The 16442-nt window shown below is 43.9% G+C and overlaps 1 protein-coding gene across 1 annotated transcript; it reads right to left on the bottom strand.

The window, feature by feature from the left end:
- Positions 2119-13119, bottom strand: CA3 (carbonic anhydrase 3). Its single transcript, XM_018058178.1, has 7 exons — positions 12963-13119; positions 12092-12289; positions 9699-9817; positions 7888-7980; positions 6746-6808; positions 4628-4783; positions 2119-3105 (listed from the first exon to the last, which is right to left on the bottom strand). Exons 1-7 carry the CDS (start codon positions 12994-12996, stop codon positions 2986-2988), a joined length of 783 nt encoding a protein of 260 aa, XP_017913667.1. The 5' UTR covers positions 12997-13119; the 3' UTR covers positions 2119-2985.

Genomic DNA, 16442 nt, shown 5'->3' with positions numbered 1-16442 from the left:
TCTTTACCACTGAGCTACCTGGTTAGGAGTCATTTTTTAAAAATTCATTAAATATTCATATACTAAATCCAAAATTCTAAAAAAATAACATCTGCAGTTGTTTTTTCTTACTTCTCGCTTATTCTTTCTCTGCTAAAATAATGTATTTTGCTCATGTCCACAGTCCATTTTAATTTGATATTAAAATATCAAATAAGCAGGTTTTAGAGGAGAAACTAAAATCTAATTAATTTTATTTATGCGTGGTGTCCGATGCGGTTTTGGATTGTATGGCTAGAACGATTTTATTTGCACCTATTCTTGCTTGAGTAACATACTAATTTTCCATATCTCTCCAAGCTTGTTTATAGTTGATCAATTTCACCCATATTTATTGAATTATATAAATGATTGTAGTTAGACACTGAAATCTGCCATTTTACACGTTCCGTGTAGAATTCTTGCCATTCATCTACATAAATATTCACCGATTGCACGTAAAGAATTCAGAACCAGTGGTCCTGAACAGTTATTTACCTCTTCATAAATATATTCTGTCTCCCCATTAAATGGGTGGGAATTATATTTGCAGCCTCAAAAGGTAACAAGGCCCTATATTCAGTAAATTCTTATTGATGCCCCACTCATAGACTTTTAAGGTTGTCATCATCTGACTATTATAACACCCTTCCTTAAAATTACTTTTTGCCCTTTGTTGAAGTTTTAAAATACCTGAAATGATTATGTCCTCAAGAACAAGAGTTCACAGATGTGAAACATTTTCACCACAGCAGCTCCTACCCAAGTCACCTCTGTAGGTTATATATGCCTAAAACGTCTTTGTTTGGAAGCCTGTCCATGATCAGAAAAAATGATCCTCCCACTGAATACAGACTACAAGTGTGGTTTCAATGTTCTAGTGGACATTTATAGGAACTCAGCACTGTTGAGTTGCAGGCAGAAGTTGAGAGGAAGTTTTACGTTGAGTGATAATTGTGATCATTGGCAATGACGGCTGAGGGGCGGGGAATGTATATTCTACTGGAAAGCTACAACCTAAAGCTAAAGAGATCACGTTCCAAGGAGACCCAAACTAAGTGAAATGAAGAAAAAACAGTATGAATCTTCATCCTGTGTTGTTCAAGAAGCTAGTATTTGTCCTGGGTTTATCCATGTTCATGACATTATTTATTCACCAAATATTTGCTGAGGGCTTATTAAGTGTCAGACACCATGCCAGGCAAAAAAAGGGGGGAATGTTAGCATATGAGATTCAAGTCTATGCCATCAGGGAGCTCGTGGTCTAGGGAGATACCTTTCCTGGATTAGATATTTCCCCTCAACCCTGTTGCAGCTTTGTCCAGCCCATGCTTCAACAAGCGCCGCTGTAGCTGGAATTAAGCCCTACGTTCCTCCACCACAGGGTTTTGCAGTGCTCCCTGCTTCACCAAGTAAGTACCCTGAGAGAATCAGCTTGTGTATTACCACTAATTGATGAAAATGCCACACCTCCTAATTTCAAGGGATTTAATTAACACACCCAGTTTGCACTGACCAACCTGGTTTAACCTCACCCAAGTGGTAATCTATTAAATAACGTTAGCCTCCCAGGACTCTGTCACGTGACTTGACTTCCAGCTTTACAGGACTCTCCTGACCCAATACCATTCTCATTCCTTAGGGTAATTCAATTATTGCTGCCCTTTTCAAAAGTAAGTTAACAGATTAGCCAGTGACATGATGAGAGTTCTTCAAGGCTACTAACGGCAAAATTGGACTTTATGTCTAAAGATATTTCACTTTTGAAGGTCTCAAATGTATGGATGTTTGCAGTGTCAGACAGACGTCATCTCAATGCTCATTAAAAAAAAATAATGACATAAAGGCTACAGTCTGACGATTCCATGCCCCTAAGTTAGCAACTGGTGCTTATAAGGACCCCCTAACCTAACCAGTCCACACTGTCAAATTTGTGGCTACACGAGCCCCTTCTGGTCTGCAGTTTCCTTGGAAGGCCCCCAGGAAGTGCTTCAGCCACTCCTCAAGGAATGCAACTTCCAGTCAAACTCAGAATGAGTCCCTTCAGTTATGAAAACAAACTCACCAAGTTCCCCCTCCACAAAAAACACAACTCTCAAGTGTCTGCATCTGTGTCTTTATTAGTCTTGATGATCAGCATAACTGCTTTTACTTCAAGGGCAGTCATTCACTCCTGCGAGCTCTAGGGCTTGTTAATCCCACCCTCACGTTGGAAATACATCAGAGACATTTTTTACCTTAAGAAGCATGCAAAGATAAAAGTAGTAGAATGAAAAATAAATGGCCCTCCTTCAGGTAAAGAAAAATATCAGGATAAAGTCAACTATCTTCATGAAGAAAACATTCAAGTAATGGGTCAAATTATAAAAAGAATTCCTGGTCAGTGTGTTTTACTTTCATTGATAATCAAAACCAGGCAATCTCTACAGCGGTTTTAAATGTTAATAAGTGAGGCACTTCTTATTGGTTTATTTAAGGGTTAAAACGCATAATCATCTCCATTCTTGATGTTCACAGTCACTTTAATTTCTGCTACAGGATCTGCAGACTCCTCTACGCCCGCATATAAAAGTACTATTTCTTTAAGATGGATAAGGCATCATACATAGGAAAAGGGTCGACGGAAGTTCTGTGAAATTTAAGATGACACAGAAACGGTGCCCAGGAGCCACTTTTTCCCTGTCTTTACTCTCCTCACCCTTCTTCTTCTTCTTCTTCTTTGAAACCTTACTAGAAATGCTACTTTTATAGGCAAGGTGATTATCACAGAGGCCAAGCGCTCTCACATCAGATCCTGGGAATAGTAGCTCTGATTTCCTGGTGATGGCGTCTCTCATCTGCTCTGCTCTGCGTGGAAACACGGGGATGGACCTGGAGTATACCGGAGTCAGAAGCACCAAGAGGAGGCGAGGGACCAAGCTCTGCAGGGTCGGCTTCCTTTCCTGAAGAGGGCGAGCTCCAGCAGCCTCACTTGAAGGAGGCCTTCACGATCCTGCCCTTGATGGGCTGCGGGGGGCGCCAGTTCCTCACCAGGGGCACCGGGGGCTCGTTCTCCGCGCTGGAGTACAGGGTGCGCAGCTTGGCTATCTGCAGGCGGGAAGGGGAGATGTCACACCACGTCCAGCCCCAGCGGATGCTAAGCGTGGGACAGAGATCGCTGGCTTTCTGAACGAGCCAACTACAAAACCCATATCCAGTGTTCAGTCTAGAGTCACTGGTTGCCAGTTCCCGAGTAAGAACAACCTCTTTTTGGTAAAAAACAAACAAACAAACAAAACAACAACATTTTTCTTCCTTTTGTAGAGGATCACTATGCCCTGTAATTAAAACCTTTTCATCTGAAATTCTGAAACAATTATCTTAATCTGATGAATTATATATGAGTGGAAGACAGTGTTAGGGCAAGTAATAAGCTCAACTGGCCTTCACTGCATAAGTTAATGGAGTCAATTTACATGACTGTAATTTACAGGAAGGGAAGCCTAAGCAGAAGACCAAAGGCATTTGAAAGCAGACAGAGGGGAGGTGGAATCTCAGATGCTACCCTTGGCTGTGTGGTCATAAGCAAATTACTTAACCTTTCTGGGCATCGGCCTCCTTAGCTGTAAAACTGAGGAACTAGTTGTGTCTGACTCTTACAATCCATGGACTGTAGCCCACCAGGTACCTCTGTCCATGGGGTTTTCCAGGCAAGAATACTGGAGTGGGTTGCCATTCCCTTTTCTAGGGATTCTCCTGAGCCAGGGATCGAACTCAGATCTCCTGCATTGCAGGCAAATTCTTCACATTCTGAGCCACCAGGGAAGCTGACACCTCACAAGGATGTTCAATCTCTTCCCATCCTTTCCCCAAGGCTGTATTTACCATCCCATCTGCTAAGCAGTCCTCAGTATTTGGGGTTCTCCAAATTAGCAAGGACAATGAGATGGTTGGATGGCATCACCAGCTCAATGGACATGAGTTCGAGCAAGCTTTGAGTTGGTGATGGACAGGGAGGCCTGGCGTGCTGCAGTCCATGGGGTCACAGAGAGTTGGACACGACTGATCGACTGACTCAACAGCACCACCCACCATCATTTATAAATGTTGTGCACTTAGCTTGGTACCCTCTGGAAGCTGAGTTTTAGGAAGTTAAACAGGCTGATCGTAATTAACCAGGCCAAACTATGAAAGCACCAGCGGTAGAGATTGGGTAAGCACCTATTTAGCAGCTTTATATTTTCAGAGACTTCCACACACACACTCCGTCTACTCTTAGGGATTCCCTGGTGGCTCAGCTGGTAAAGAATCCGCCTGCATTGGGGGAGACCTGGGTTTGATCCCTGGGTTGGGAAGATCCCCTGGAGAAGGGAAAGGTTACCCACTGCAGGATTCTGGCCTGGAGAATCCCATGGTCAGAGGAGCCTGGCGGGTTACAGTCCATGGGGTCGCCAAGAGCCAGACAGGACTGCACGCCTTTCACACACACACACACACACGCGCGCGCGCGCACACACACACACACGCGCGCGCGCGCGCACACACACACACACACACGCTTTCCGGTTGGCGCCGGCACCCCGCGGGGCCCTGCAGACCCGGAGCCCCGTGCCCCACGGCGGGCGCTCACCTGGTCGGAGCTGACCGTGATGGGCTCCTTCAGCAGCAGCCACACGATGCACTCCTCGCAGGGTGGCGTGGTGAAGGACCCGTGGTAGGTCCAGTAGTCCCGGCAGGCGGGGAACAGGCAGGACGGGTTGAAGTTGTTGAAGGGCGCCTCCTTGCCCTGCGAGAGAGCGGGGGTGAGCAGGCGCTCAGGGCGCCCCGCATCTCAGCTTGAGGCGGGTGGATTTCAAAGGCAATGGAGAAAACAAGCTTGGGATCAAATCCATGTCTTTTAGAAATAAAAGGGGGGGGGGTGGAGGAGCTGGGCAGGTTTGCATGACATGACTTTGGCACAATCATTGTAATATTTTATCCCTTATTCGCTGTCTGTAGAACTATAAATCTACCATTTCTCAAGAAGAAAAGACAAATTCATTCTAAACTAACAGAAATATTTCATATAAACTAATGCTGTGGTTCCTGATGATATCAAATAGGCTTGCACTTTTATCAAATGTCATCCTCAGAATACTTTACCTACTGGTAAAACTGAAAGTGGTGACTAGAACAGTCTCAAAGAATTAAAGTGAGTCTGTAAAGCAGAAGAATTTACTATTAAGATTGAAAATATACAGGTGCAATCCAGGAGAGAAAGGGAAACACTAGGACCCAAACATTTAGTACCTCTGCAAGTGCATAAGTGTGTGTGTGTGTGTGTGTGCGTGTGTGTGTGTGTGTGTGTTGGGCAGGGAAACACCATTCAACTTCTCTCTCAAACATTTCATTAAAAACATAATTATCTGACAGATTGACTATGAGGATTAAATAAGCTTATATGTGTGAAACTGCTCTAAAACCAGCAAACCACAAAAATATACAAACGTAACAGCATTTATATTTCTGCTTTATTGACTACGCCAAAGCCTTTGACTGTGTGGATCACAATAAACTGTGGAAAATTCTGAAAGACATGGGAATACCAGACCACCTGACCTGCCTCTTGAGAAATCTGTATGCAGGTCAGGAAGCAACAGTTAGAACTGGACATGGAACAACAGACTGGTTCCAAATAGGAAAAGGAGTACATCAAGGCTGTATATTGTCACCCTGCTTATTTGACTTCTATGCAGAGTACATCATGAGAAACGCTGGACTGAAAGAAACACAAGCTGGAATCAAGATTGCCTGGAGAAATATCAATCACCTCAGATATGCAGATGACACCACCCTTATGGCAGAAAGTGAAGAGGAGCTAAAAAGCCTCTTGATGAAAGTGAAAGAGGAGAGCAAAAAAGTTGGCTTAAAGCTCAACATTCAGAAAATGAAGATCATGGCATCTGGTCCCATCACTTCATGGGAAATAGATGGGGAAACAGTAGAAACAGTGTCAGACTTTATTTTGGGGGCTGCAAAATCACTGCAGATGGTGAGTGCAGCCATGAAATTAAAAGACGCTTACTCCTTGGAAGGAAAGTTATGACCAACCTAGATAGCATATTCAAAAGCAGAGACATTACTTTGCCGACTAAGGTCTGTCTAGTCAAGGCTATGATTTTTCCTGTGGTCATGTATGGATGTGAGAGTTGGACTGTGAAGAAGGCTGAGCGCCGAAGAATTGATGCTTTGGAACTGTGGTGTTGGAGAAGACTCTTGAGAGTCCCTTGGACTGCAAGGAGATCCAACCAGTCCATTCTGAAGGAGGTCAACCTTGGGATTTCTTTGGAAGGAATGATGCTAAGGCTGAAACTCCAGTACTTTGGCCACCTTATGCGAAGAGTTGACTCATTGGAAAAGACTCTGATGGTGGGAAGGATTGGGGGCAGGAGGAGAAGGGGACGACTGAGGATGAGATGGCTGGATGGCATCATGGACTCGATGGACGTGAGTCTGAGTGAACTCCGGGAGATGGTGATGGACAGGGAGGCCTGGTGTGCTTCGATTCATGGGGTCACAAAGAGTCGGACATGACTGAGCGACTCAACTTGAACGTGAACAGCATTTGCTTTTGTATGTACGCCTAGCATAGTCATTGAACAATTTACTAACGGATTTTAGGTGAAAGAAGCACACTTGAAAAATGTAAAGAGAAAAAAATTGGCACAACCTGACTTTTTGTTCTAAGAGGGAAAATGATATTTTTTACCTTCGTCTTAATTTTGTCCAGTGCATCAAGGAACAGCTGGAACTCGCCTTTCTCACGTCCTATCTGTAAAAAGAAAAAGAGAGAGAGAGAAAGAAAACTAACGATTATATTTTTCTCTTCTCCATAATTTAGGATTGTCTTAAAAGCTGATTTTAATCCATCCCTCTACAACCAGTGTTTATAAATCTGCCAGAATATATTGCATGAAGCAAAAACATAAGTTTATCCCTCCCCCGAAATTTTAGAGTATGTATTTTCTGAACTAAACTTGGACTCTGGGTCTCTGAAATACAAAACCACAAAATTACATGTTGATTTACATCTAAGTCCTTGACCTTCTCTGTGAAATCATTCTGCTTTTCTTTTTAATATAATTGCAGCTAAGAGGACTCAATGTACCTAAAACTAAACCTATTGTCTTTCTGCTTAGACCCACTCCACTTCCTGTAGAGTTGTGCTCAAGCGCTGAAAAGGACCCAGTGAATTCAGAACATAAAACAAACTAGGTCATTCAACAAGAAAGAAGCCAGATTTTCGCCTCTGGCTTAAAACCTAGATCATGTTATCACTAAATTCATGTGTTAATGACACTAAGTCCTCTCTAAACCAAGGCTGGCTCAACAACACACACATTCCATGTGCTATCTTAGCCTGGGATCATGTGAGTGGTGGCCACCCTAAGCTGAGAGGATGTTCAGCCAGGGACTTGGCATCACCGTGATTTCCAACACTGGCTTTTCTGGTTTCCACTGCAACTGACGTGGAGGAGCCAGAAAGCGTCATGAATAAGGCTGCCCTTGCCTTCACTGCTGCTGAAATAAGCTCCTTCAAAGGCTCCATTCCCACTGCCCCAACACACACACACACACACACACACACACACACACACACACACACACACACACACCCTGCACCTGCACCTTGAGAAAATTTAGAAGGGCTAGGGGGACCGAAGTATAGCTAAAGGTACTCTTTTAAGGGAGAACAAAACCTTTTGAGCTGATCTTATCGGAAATATCTTGATTAGTTGAATGAATCTTGAACTTCATTCCTCTCTCCCCTATAAATAAAATGATGTGAAACCTAAGGATTGATAAGGAACTAAACTTTGAAAAAAAATATGCATTCAATTTTTACCTTACCTTCAGGAAAACACCAATTACAGCTATACCATCGGGATGCTTCAGAGCAGTTGCATAACTGTTATACTTTGAATTCCAGTGAACCAAATGAAGCTGAAACCACAGAACAGAGGTTAGGAGGTATATACCTAAAATAAGGAAATAAGTGTGAAATTATTCACAATAAACCCAACGATTTTACAGTCTAAGATTGCTGAACACTCTCATAGAAGTTGACAGAATTCTAAAAGTTAACATGAGATATTTTGGCAAGACTTTTGATGGCTCAAATAAAGTTATGACAGGTAGAATTGGTGAAAACCAAACTGTCGCTAAATCAATTCATAATATTATGTTAGCTTTGTATAATATTAGTCCTTTCTCTGACCAAATCAAACAATGAAACACAGAGCTATGAACAGGAATCTGCTAACACTTTAAAGTCACAATTAACTGGGAAGTAGGAGAGGAAAAATAAGGGGACAAATTCTTGGATGTTTTTCATGCCTCTCTCAGTAACAAGCGCTCTAGAACCAGTTGGTAACCTTATCTTAATAAGGTTAAGATGCTTACATATGCACTAGTTAAATTAGTCAAAATTTCCACATTGAATTACACAGAATAGCAAGAGAATACCATTGTTCATGGCAGCTTAAAAGTACTGTCTTCAAGAACAAAACTGTGATAATCCCGCATGTCAAGACCAAACTGCAAGGCTTGGCCCTATTGAGAAGGAATATACTAAATTTTCCCCCTTTGGTGGGGAAAGACGTCTGAAAGGCATTCTCAATTAATTTATCCTGTCACTGGCTGTCTAGATGGCCTGCAGAGAAACAGAATGGTCACGGGGAAGTCCTCTGAGTCTCTCACAGTTCAGTTGAGCTGTTTTGTTAAGTTGAGTTAAGCTGCCTTATGATTCTGCCCAAGAGCGTGTCCACAGATGGCTCAAGGTCCCTGCCTCCTGTGTTGACCAGAGCCCGCCTCTGGAAGAGGCTGGCAGTGCAAATGGAATTATCCTCACCTCCAGGGCGCCCGTCGCCCCTTATAGGCTTGGCTTTATACAGAGAGCATGCGGGAGGCTTGTCTCCTTGTAATATGATGCCTTGATCTGAGCTGCAATCATGCACTCCCTTTAATGGGTTCTCAGGAACAGAGTATATAGTATCTGCTCATTTTAAATTGTGTGTATCTATAGCTAGCTATCTCTCTGCGTGCATAAGTCCACGTGTACATATAAAATCACACGTATACCTATACTGACGCACCCCCTTCCTTAAGAGACTAGAGCCTGGGCATCAGCCAGCATTGCCAAGTGCTATTTTTAAAGCACCACACTCTCATAAAAGAGGCGGCTTAGGGCGCTGGGCAGGATGATGAAGCCAGTCAGCACGAAGCAGAGCACCAGTCCAGCACCGATGCTGTGTGACTTCTTTACGTGACCTTCTGGCACCTCAGTTTCCTCACCTGTAGCCCACCCCATAGCATGCCGAGAGGATTACATGGGTTAATACCCGCAGGCACTGAATAAGCATTGGCTCCCCTTCTCTTTTCAGTTCCATTCAGAGCCCTGGTTTTATAAAACTATAATTATTAAGCAGCCATCCAGTTTCTCAATGTAACCTTGCGCGTCTCCAGGCATGACACTAACTCACCCCCACTCTCTCAGCTGTCTGACCCAGAAGGTCTGGCAGCTTCGGTTTATGCTAAAACTCCTGCAGCTCTTTTCATAACTACAGGCTTGAAAGACATGCCGTGGATGCTCTTCCGTCGCGACCTTTCAGCTCAGCCCTCACTGGGCGAGAGGCAGAGTGGGTCTGGTCAGGTCCCCTTACCTCTGCTGCGTACTTGACTCCATCCACGCTGTGCTCCGAGCCGTGATCGTCAGAGGAGCCCCAGTGGAGGTGAAACTGGCGGAGCCGGTAGGGCGCAGCGAGGGGACCACCTCTCAGCACTGCGAGTCAGAGAAGCTAGGTCAGCAGTGAGCTCGCACTTCTTGGACAGAGCCCTGCTTTAAACAGCTACCTTAGAGCCAAAGCTTGATGGGCTGGGCTGGTGGTGGCATTCCCAAGTACACTGGTCTCTTTCTCACAAAGTGAAGCCTTGGGGTGGGTCAAAATAAATGCTTTCTTTTCTCTTTCTGATTGTGTTTTCTTGTTTTGTGATTTTTTACATGTCAATTTCACATGCATGAAAATAAAATTAAGCCAGCAGATGGGCAATGAAAACAACTAAACCCTAAAATCAAAATCAAAATCTGTTGTGGGCTGCACTGGGGAGAACAGGACAGTTAAGAGCTGGGCAGACTCAGGGTCCAATCCCAACCCCATCCCTTGCGAGTTGTGTGATCTCAGGCAAGTTGCTGAACTTCTCTGAACCTGTTTCTGCATCTCGCCAAAGGTGATAATAATACTAACCTTTCAGAGCTGCTGTGAGGATTAAATGAGATTAAGGACTTTAAACTGCTCATCACAGTGCCTGGCACAGTCGTCACTGAGCAAATGTGAATTCCTTCTCGTGTCTTGCCTCCAACTACACTTTTCTTCAAGACTACAGACAAGAGCTCACATCCACAGCTAATTCAGACTGTGTTTATTCAAATGAGATGGAATGGAAAATTCTGAGGTTTCCCAGGGAATCAATCAATGCTGACCCTTAAACGAGATGATTCTCCATAGTATGAATATGAGTTTGCTGTCCAAATATCTCAACTGAGCACTTAACTCGGTTTCACTTCATTTAGCCTGGAGAGTGATTTAGAAGTTCAAATATTTTCTAAAGGATATTGGAAACTATACAGAAGCCCTAAAGTCAAAATTTACCAATGTAAGCTAGATCAAAATAGAATTCAGACGATAGCCATTCTAGAGAAGACAGAGCAACTATTGGTGCTGAAATGGCAGACTGAACGTCATGAGATAGGTCTAAACTGAGAGAACGAGACTAGGTGAGCTTGTTCACATAGAAATGAGTGTTTTAATTGCGTTTTTTTTCTGTCCATTTTTTCTGTTTGATTAATTGCTCTTTGCACTTTTACCATCCACTAAGAACCGTTATAATTCAGTGATATGAGTCCAATTTATTAGGATGAATCATATGAAAGTGTCACTATTCAATCATATTTGCTTACAAAACGGCTTCTTCATGTGATTCAACCTAAGAGATTCCCGTTTAATTTTATTACTCATCCTTCAGAATGGAACTTGATTTAAATGGAGAAAAAAATAACAGATACCAATGAGATAATTATGTAAAGAATATACATGTCTATGATATTCCTTACCTGGAACCTGCTAGTAGGTAGAAATTATAGCTATTACTCTTTAATTACAGGATCACTGAAAATATTCATTCATGTACATCAGTAAGGATAATTTTAACTTTTTTACAAATGTGGTTATAGGAAAATATATATTGTATTTCAAGGACCAAAATGCTAAAGGTAGATTCTTACCTCATTCACAGTAAAATAAAGTATTTCTAATTAGCCTTCTTTTATTTCACTGATTTGCTTAATGGTTATAAATGAAATAGACTTTTTTTTAAAGCATGTGACTTTCCATTTTCAGTTCAGTTCTGTTCAGTTCAGTTCACTCAGTGGCATCCAACTCTTTGTGACCCCGTGGACAGAAACAAATCAGAACTCAAGGAGAAACTGTCAGTCTTCAAAACCCCTCACCAAAATACCAAAATGATTAATCAGGTGAGCCCCACTGAAGGCCCGTCTTCTTGCTTCTGCCATGGGTCTGCTCTCTCCCCCGGACTGGCCCCACCCCCACACCAGCAGAAGAGAATACCTACTTGGTTCTTGGCCATTTCTTGCTCTGCAGGATGGAATCTATGCCACATCTGAGAATGCGAGCCTTGCTCTCCAGGACTTCGTTAGGATGCAAAACCCCCCTCAAGTATAAACATCAGAGCCCAAAGAACACTGCCTTGGACTCATTACCAGCACCTCTCTACTAAGCTTCTTTTCAGGGGTACACTGCCAACTTTTAGCTTGGGCATTGGGCCATTTTGGAGCAGCCAGCGTGACCGGGGTTAAAGAGTGAGACATTCTTCTTCACTGAATAAATATAATCCTTCAGATGAGCACAAAGTCAAGTGTCATCTCCATTTTCAGATAAGAAGTGCCCCCTTGTCCCACCGATTCTGTTGCTGTGACATAAATCACATTTTGCCAATACAGCCATGGAAAATGTCCTCTCTACCTAGGTGTCATACTTACTTGACCTGTCATAAGTATCGTCAAACACAACTCTGCAGGTCTTCCCATTATTCAGGATGGTTTTGGCAGAGCCTGGGTCATAGGATGCTGTCCATGGCTTCAGGGAAGGGTCGTGGCTGATCTCTTTAGTGTTCAGTTCAATGGGAGACTGGTTCTCTCCCTTGGCAATCGGGTAAAGTTCATGCCAATGGTCAGGACCTAGGAAATCAAATTGAGGGGATTCATTTATCTGGTGGCGCAATCAAAGTCCTCTCTCTAAGTGACTAAATCAGCAAAATACACGGAGGCTGGGCAGTGATTATGAAAAGGTCTTGGATATCAGATTGGGCAATACAAGGCTTGGGGGCAAAGACCTGTTCATAGTGTTGTTAATAGCATACCTGTAAGGCTATGTTTAACTCTGTGTATTTCCCCAAAGCGTTTCTGTATTGGCTCAAATACAGCCTAAAATGCTTATTTTTGAAGTGAACTTCATCGCATGTTTCACCAATGACCTCTCCTATCATAGAGCTGGAATCAAACAGCACTGCCCCTAAGTGGGTTTCAGAGCATCTCGTATCCCTTTCCCCTCGTGGAGGCAGAAACTGCAGGCAGAGCAGCTCGTACCAACACCAGGCTCAGAGAGGTGAAGAGCTTGCCCAGCCAGTCTCCGAGAGAGGGGGACCCCCAGAAGCGGCCCTGGGTGGGTGGGCTTCTCCGTCAGAGGCACTGAGTTCTGGGCACGTTACCGGTTCCTGCAGTGGGCATAACCAGCCGCTCCAGATGAACGCGATCAAGGTGAGCCGGCCGGCCGTGCGGGGTCCTAGGGAAGGGCCCGGCGCGGGGCGGGGGCGCCCCCGACCCCCGCGCCCCGGCGGCCGCTGACACTCACCGTTGTGGTCGGCGTAGCCCCACTCCTTGGCCATGGCGGTGCCGGGTGCTGCCTCCGCTCCCGCCGTGCGCGGCCCGCCGGCGCCCCTTTTATGCCGGGCCCCCTCAATCCCTCATGGCCTTATTAGGTCAGCGAGGGTGGGCGCGGGGCTAAAGAGACCGGGGTGGTGCTCGGGAGGCGGGCTGGGGGAAGCCAATGAATTCCACGGGCTGGACAGCTGTCGGGATGGGGGGAGACGGGTCCCCGCCCCCTGGCCCTGGAAGGGGGGCTCCCTCGCGGCTCCCAAAGCGCCAGGCCCCCCTAACCTAGAGCCGAAGTGCAGAGGCCGGCGCTCTCGGCCCCCCTCCTCCAAGGCCCCCACCTTTTTTTGTTGGGGGGGGCGGCCTTTGCGTGTCGCCTCCAAACTGAAAGCTGCGCCCCGAGGGCTGGCGCTTGCAGCCTTGCTTGGAAGTTGCTTTCAGCGCTGCCTGTCTGGCTGGCTGCGGTCTCTGGATGCTTCTGCGGGTTGATTTCACTCCAGCGATCCGGTTACTGTGGCTGGAAAGAACACGTTTGCCTGACCCATGTTTGACTCCTTCGCAGGCAACTTGCAAAATCCTAGGCACAAAGGATGGGAAAAAGCAGGCAGGAGGGCAGGTTCTCTCAACTCCGTTATCCTTAAGAGAGAGATGGTGCCAGGTCCCTGGAACCAGACGTTTCTTGACCTCGCGGGTCCCCTCGGTCTGCAGGACGCCGGGGGCTGGCTCTCGCGGATCTAGGTGAGGACTGGACCCAGGTTACTAAGGAGCAGGAGCCTGGTTCTGATCCACCGACTCGGTGAGCTGTACCTCTGCTCACGAGAAGTCCAGAACATTCTGGAGTGTTGGAGAGTCAGGAACATAAAGGGAGTGATATTGTTTAAAATGTATGACCTTATTTTACAAGGCATAGTGAAAGATTTGAAGAAAAGAGAGGGAAAATTTTCCAGAATTGCTTTGTATTTTTTTTCTCCTCCTCCCAACTTGTTTTATAGCTTGATGACCCATGCAAAAAGAGAATAGAACTGGTATACGCAGTGTGCACATGTCAAAGACATATTTGTAAATATCTGGTTGTAGTTCACATCAAAGAACCAGAGTAGTAGATACTTACAATTTTAAGAATATATTGTAAAAGAACAATATGTTTTGGTTCCAGGTCAGTATTAATTTTATTTAAAAAAGAAAAGGCAGCAAGAAGATATAAACCTATTTTCAGTGCTGTCTTGAACAGGGTTGTAACATAACACTTTTTAAATTTCTTTGACTTTTATTGATGTTAGGATTTTGTGTTTGGGGATTACAAAACTTGAAAAGGAAATATCTTATCATGGTAAAGATAGCTCACGCCTAAGGCATGTGGAATGACTGACCGCACTCATAACCTGGACGCCAGGGGAGTCACTCCCCCAGCGTATTTTTGTGCCCAGGGATTATTTGATCCACACAATAGCGGTGCTGAATCAAGAACTGACATGGTTTGGAAAATCCAGGCAAACAGCAATGCAAGTGCTCTTAGCCTCTGAGCTCAATTATGTCAGTGTTGGATTAGAAAGGCTACTGAGTTGGCATATCTGGGCCAGTTTTCTGCTTTAATGTGATTACTTGTGTGCTGCTGTAGTTTGTACTTAATGGAGGTTATATTCTACATAATTATCTGTATTAGTAAACTATGATCCTGTTCCAATTCATTAAATTGTTTCCATTCCTCTTTTTCTGCTATATATGGTTAGAGGATTGGTAACTAAGTTTCGAGTCATTTGATACAGCAATGATACAGATAAAGTTTTCAACAAAGTTTTCAATAAACTTATATCAAGCAAGGCCAACAGTATTGCTTTGTTGGCACTGGAATTCATCATACTGTTACCATTTCTGCATAAAAAGTGTTTAAATGGGTTTTCATTAATTAAACATTTTAAAAGACGGTACACAGCACATCAATAGCAAACACTTGCACAGTAGCACAAATTTTCACATCAACACTGGTTGGAATTTGCAAAGTGAAATATTTAATTGTTTGGGGTTTATGGTCTTGAAAACTGTTGACTGGTTTTTCATTCCAGTTTCTTATGAGAGTTAAGCAAAATTGGAATTTCAAGACAGTTTTTAGACCATAATATGTTTTTCAAAAGCCCCAAATTAACCATCTGCATTTTGATTCATTTGCTCGGGCATATTTGTCCACAAATTTCAAAATTCTGTATCCATAAAGCAAAGAGAAAATTCTAAATTGTGTCCAAGATGCTGAGATTTCTGGAGCTGGCTTTTAAAAAAGAAGATTGTTAGGTGCTACACCAAGGGAAAAGAATGCCAGAAAAAGAGCCACAAATTATCCCTGAGCATGAGCACAGGATTCTTCCCAGCACTAGTACTGAAAAGCTGGGGTGCTGGGCAGTCTGTAAGATGAGTGTGTTCATGCAGAGAACCAAAGAGGCGGGGAGAGAGTAACCAAGGAACGTAATTTGGGTCAGCAAAATCACTGGGGGTTGGGAGTGTCTGGATGCAGAAGTTTCAACTAGGTGATATACTAAAATTATAAACTTGAGAGCTCTAAGGTGATCAATTTTAAGCCTATTTTTAGTCTTGATTTAGCATTTTATTTTGCAGGATGCTAGGTAATATAAATCGTCTGCAAGTTGATAGCCATGTGGTGTTTCTAGTGCATTAGAAACCAAAAAAAAAAAAAAAAAGATGATAAATTGCCTGTTTATTCATGTCTAACTAAAACTGTGAGTCGCTCAGTCATGTCTGACTCCTTATGACCTCATGGAGCGTGGCCCACCAGTCTTCTCTGTCCATGGGATTCTCCAGGCAAGAATACTGGAGTGAGTTGCCATTCTCTTCTCCAGGGGATCTTCCCGACCCAGGGACTGAACCTGGGTCTCCTGCATTGCAGGCAGATTCTTTACCATCTGAGCCACCAGGGAAGCTCCATCCTGCCCTTTGTGCGTGTCATGGAGCACAGAAGCTAACCCACAGACATCGCAAAGGATGCATTCAGCTGATATAAGATAAAATTAATACCCACCGCATTCACCTCCTCCTTGGACTATTTTGAGCTGCCTGATCTAACGGACCCTTCTTGCAGTGGCAATCACAGCAAACCTTTTAAATATATGTGACCAATCATGAGCAAAATGTATTAATCTAACAAAAGTAACTGAAACTCTAAGTACTGTGATAACAGCTACAGAGACTCCTATTCTTACAAGTTTTAAACAGTTCTTTGATATGTTATTTGTTAAATGAGTTTTTAGAAATGAAATGCAGTCTCCTCTAAATGACAATCAGGGTCTTCAGATGTCTATACAAACTGTTTTTCCATTTTATCCCTAGCTTACCTTCCAAATTCACCCACCCTCTGCTTCAGTTACAGAGTGTCTTTCACTCTTCCCATAACACAATTGTTTTTCCCACCTTTGTGCCTTTTCACACACTATTATCTTTGACTCCACTATCC

Source organism: Capra hircus, chromosome 14 (assembly GCF_001704415.2).
Source record: "Capra hircus breed San Clemente chromosome 14, ASM170441v1, whole genome shotgun sequence".
NCBI classification, from domain to species: Eukaryota; Metazoa; Chordata; class Mammalia; order Artiodactyla; family Bovidae; genus Capra; species Capra hircus.
Note: the sequence above shows the minus strand (reverse complement) of the source record. Positions and strands in the feature narration are given on the sequence as shown.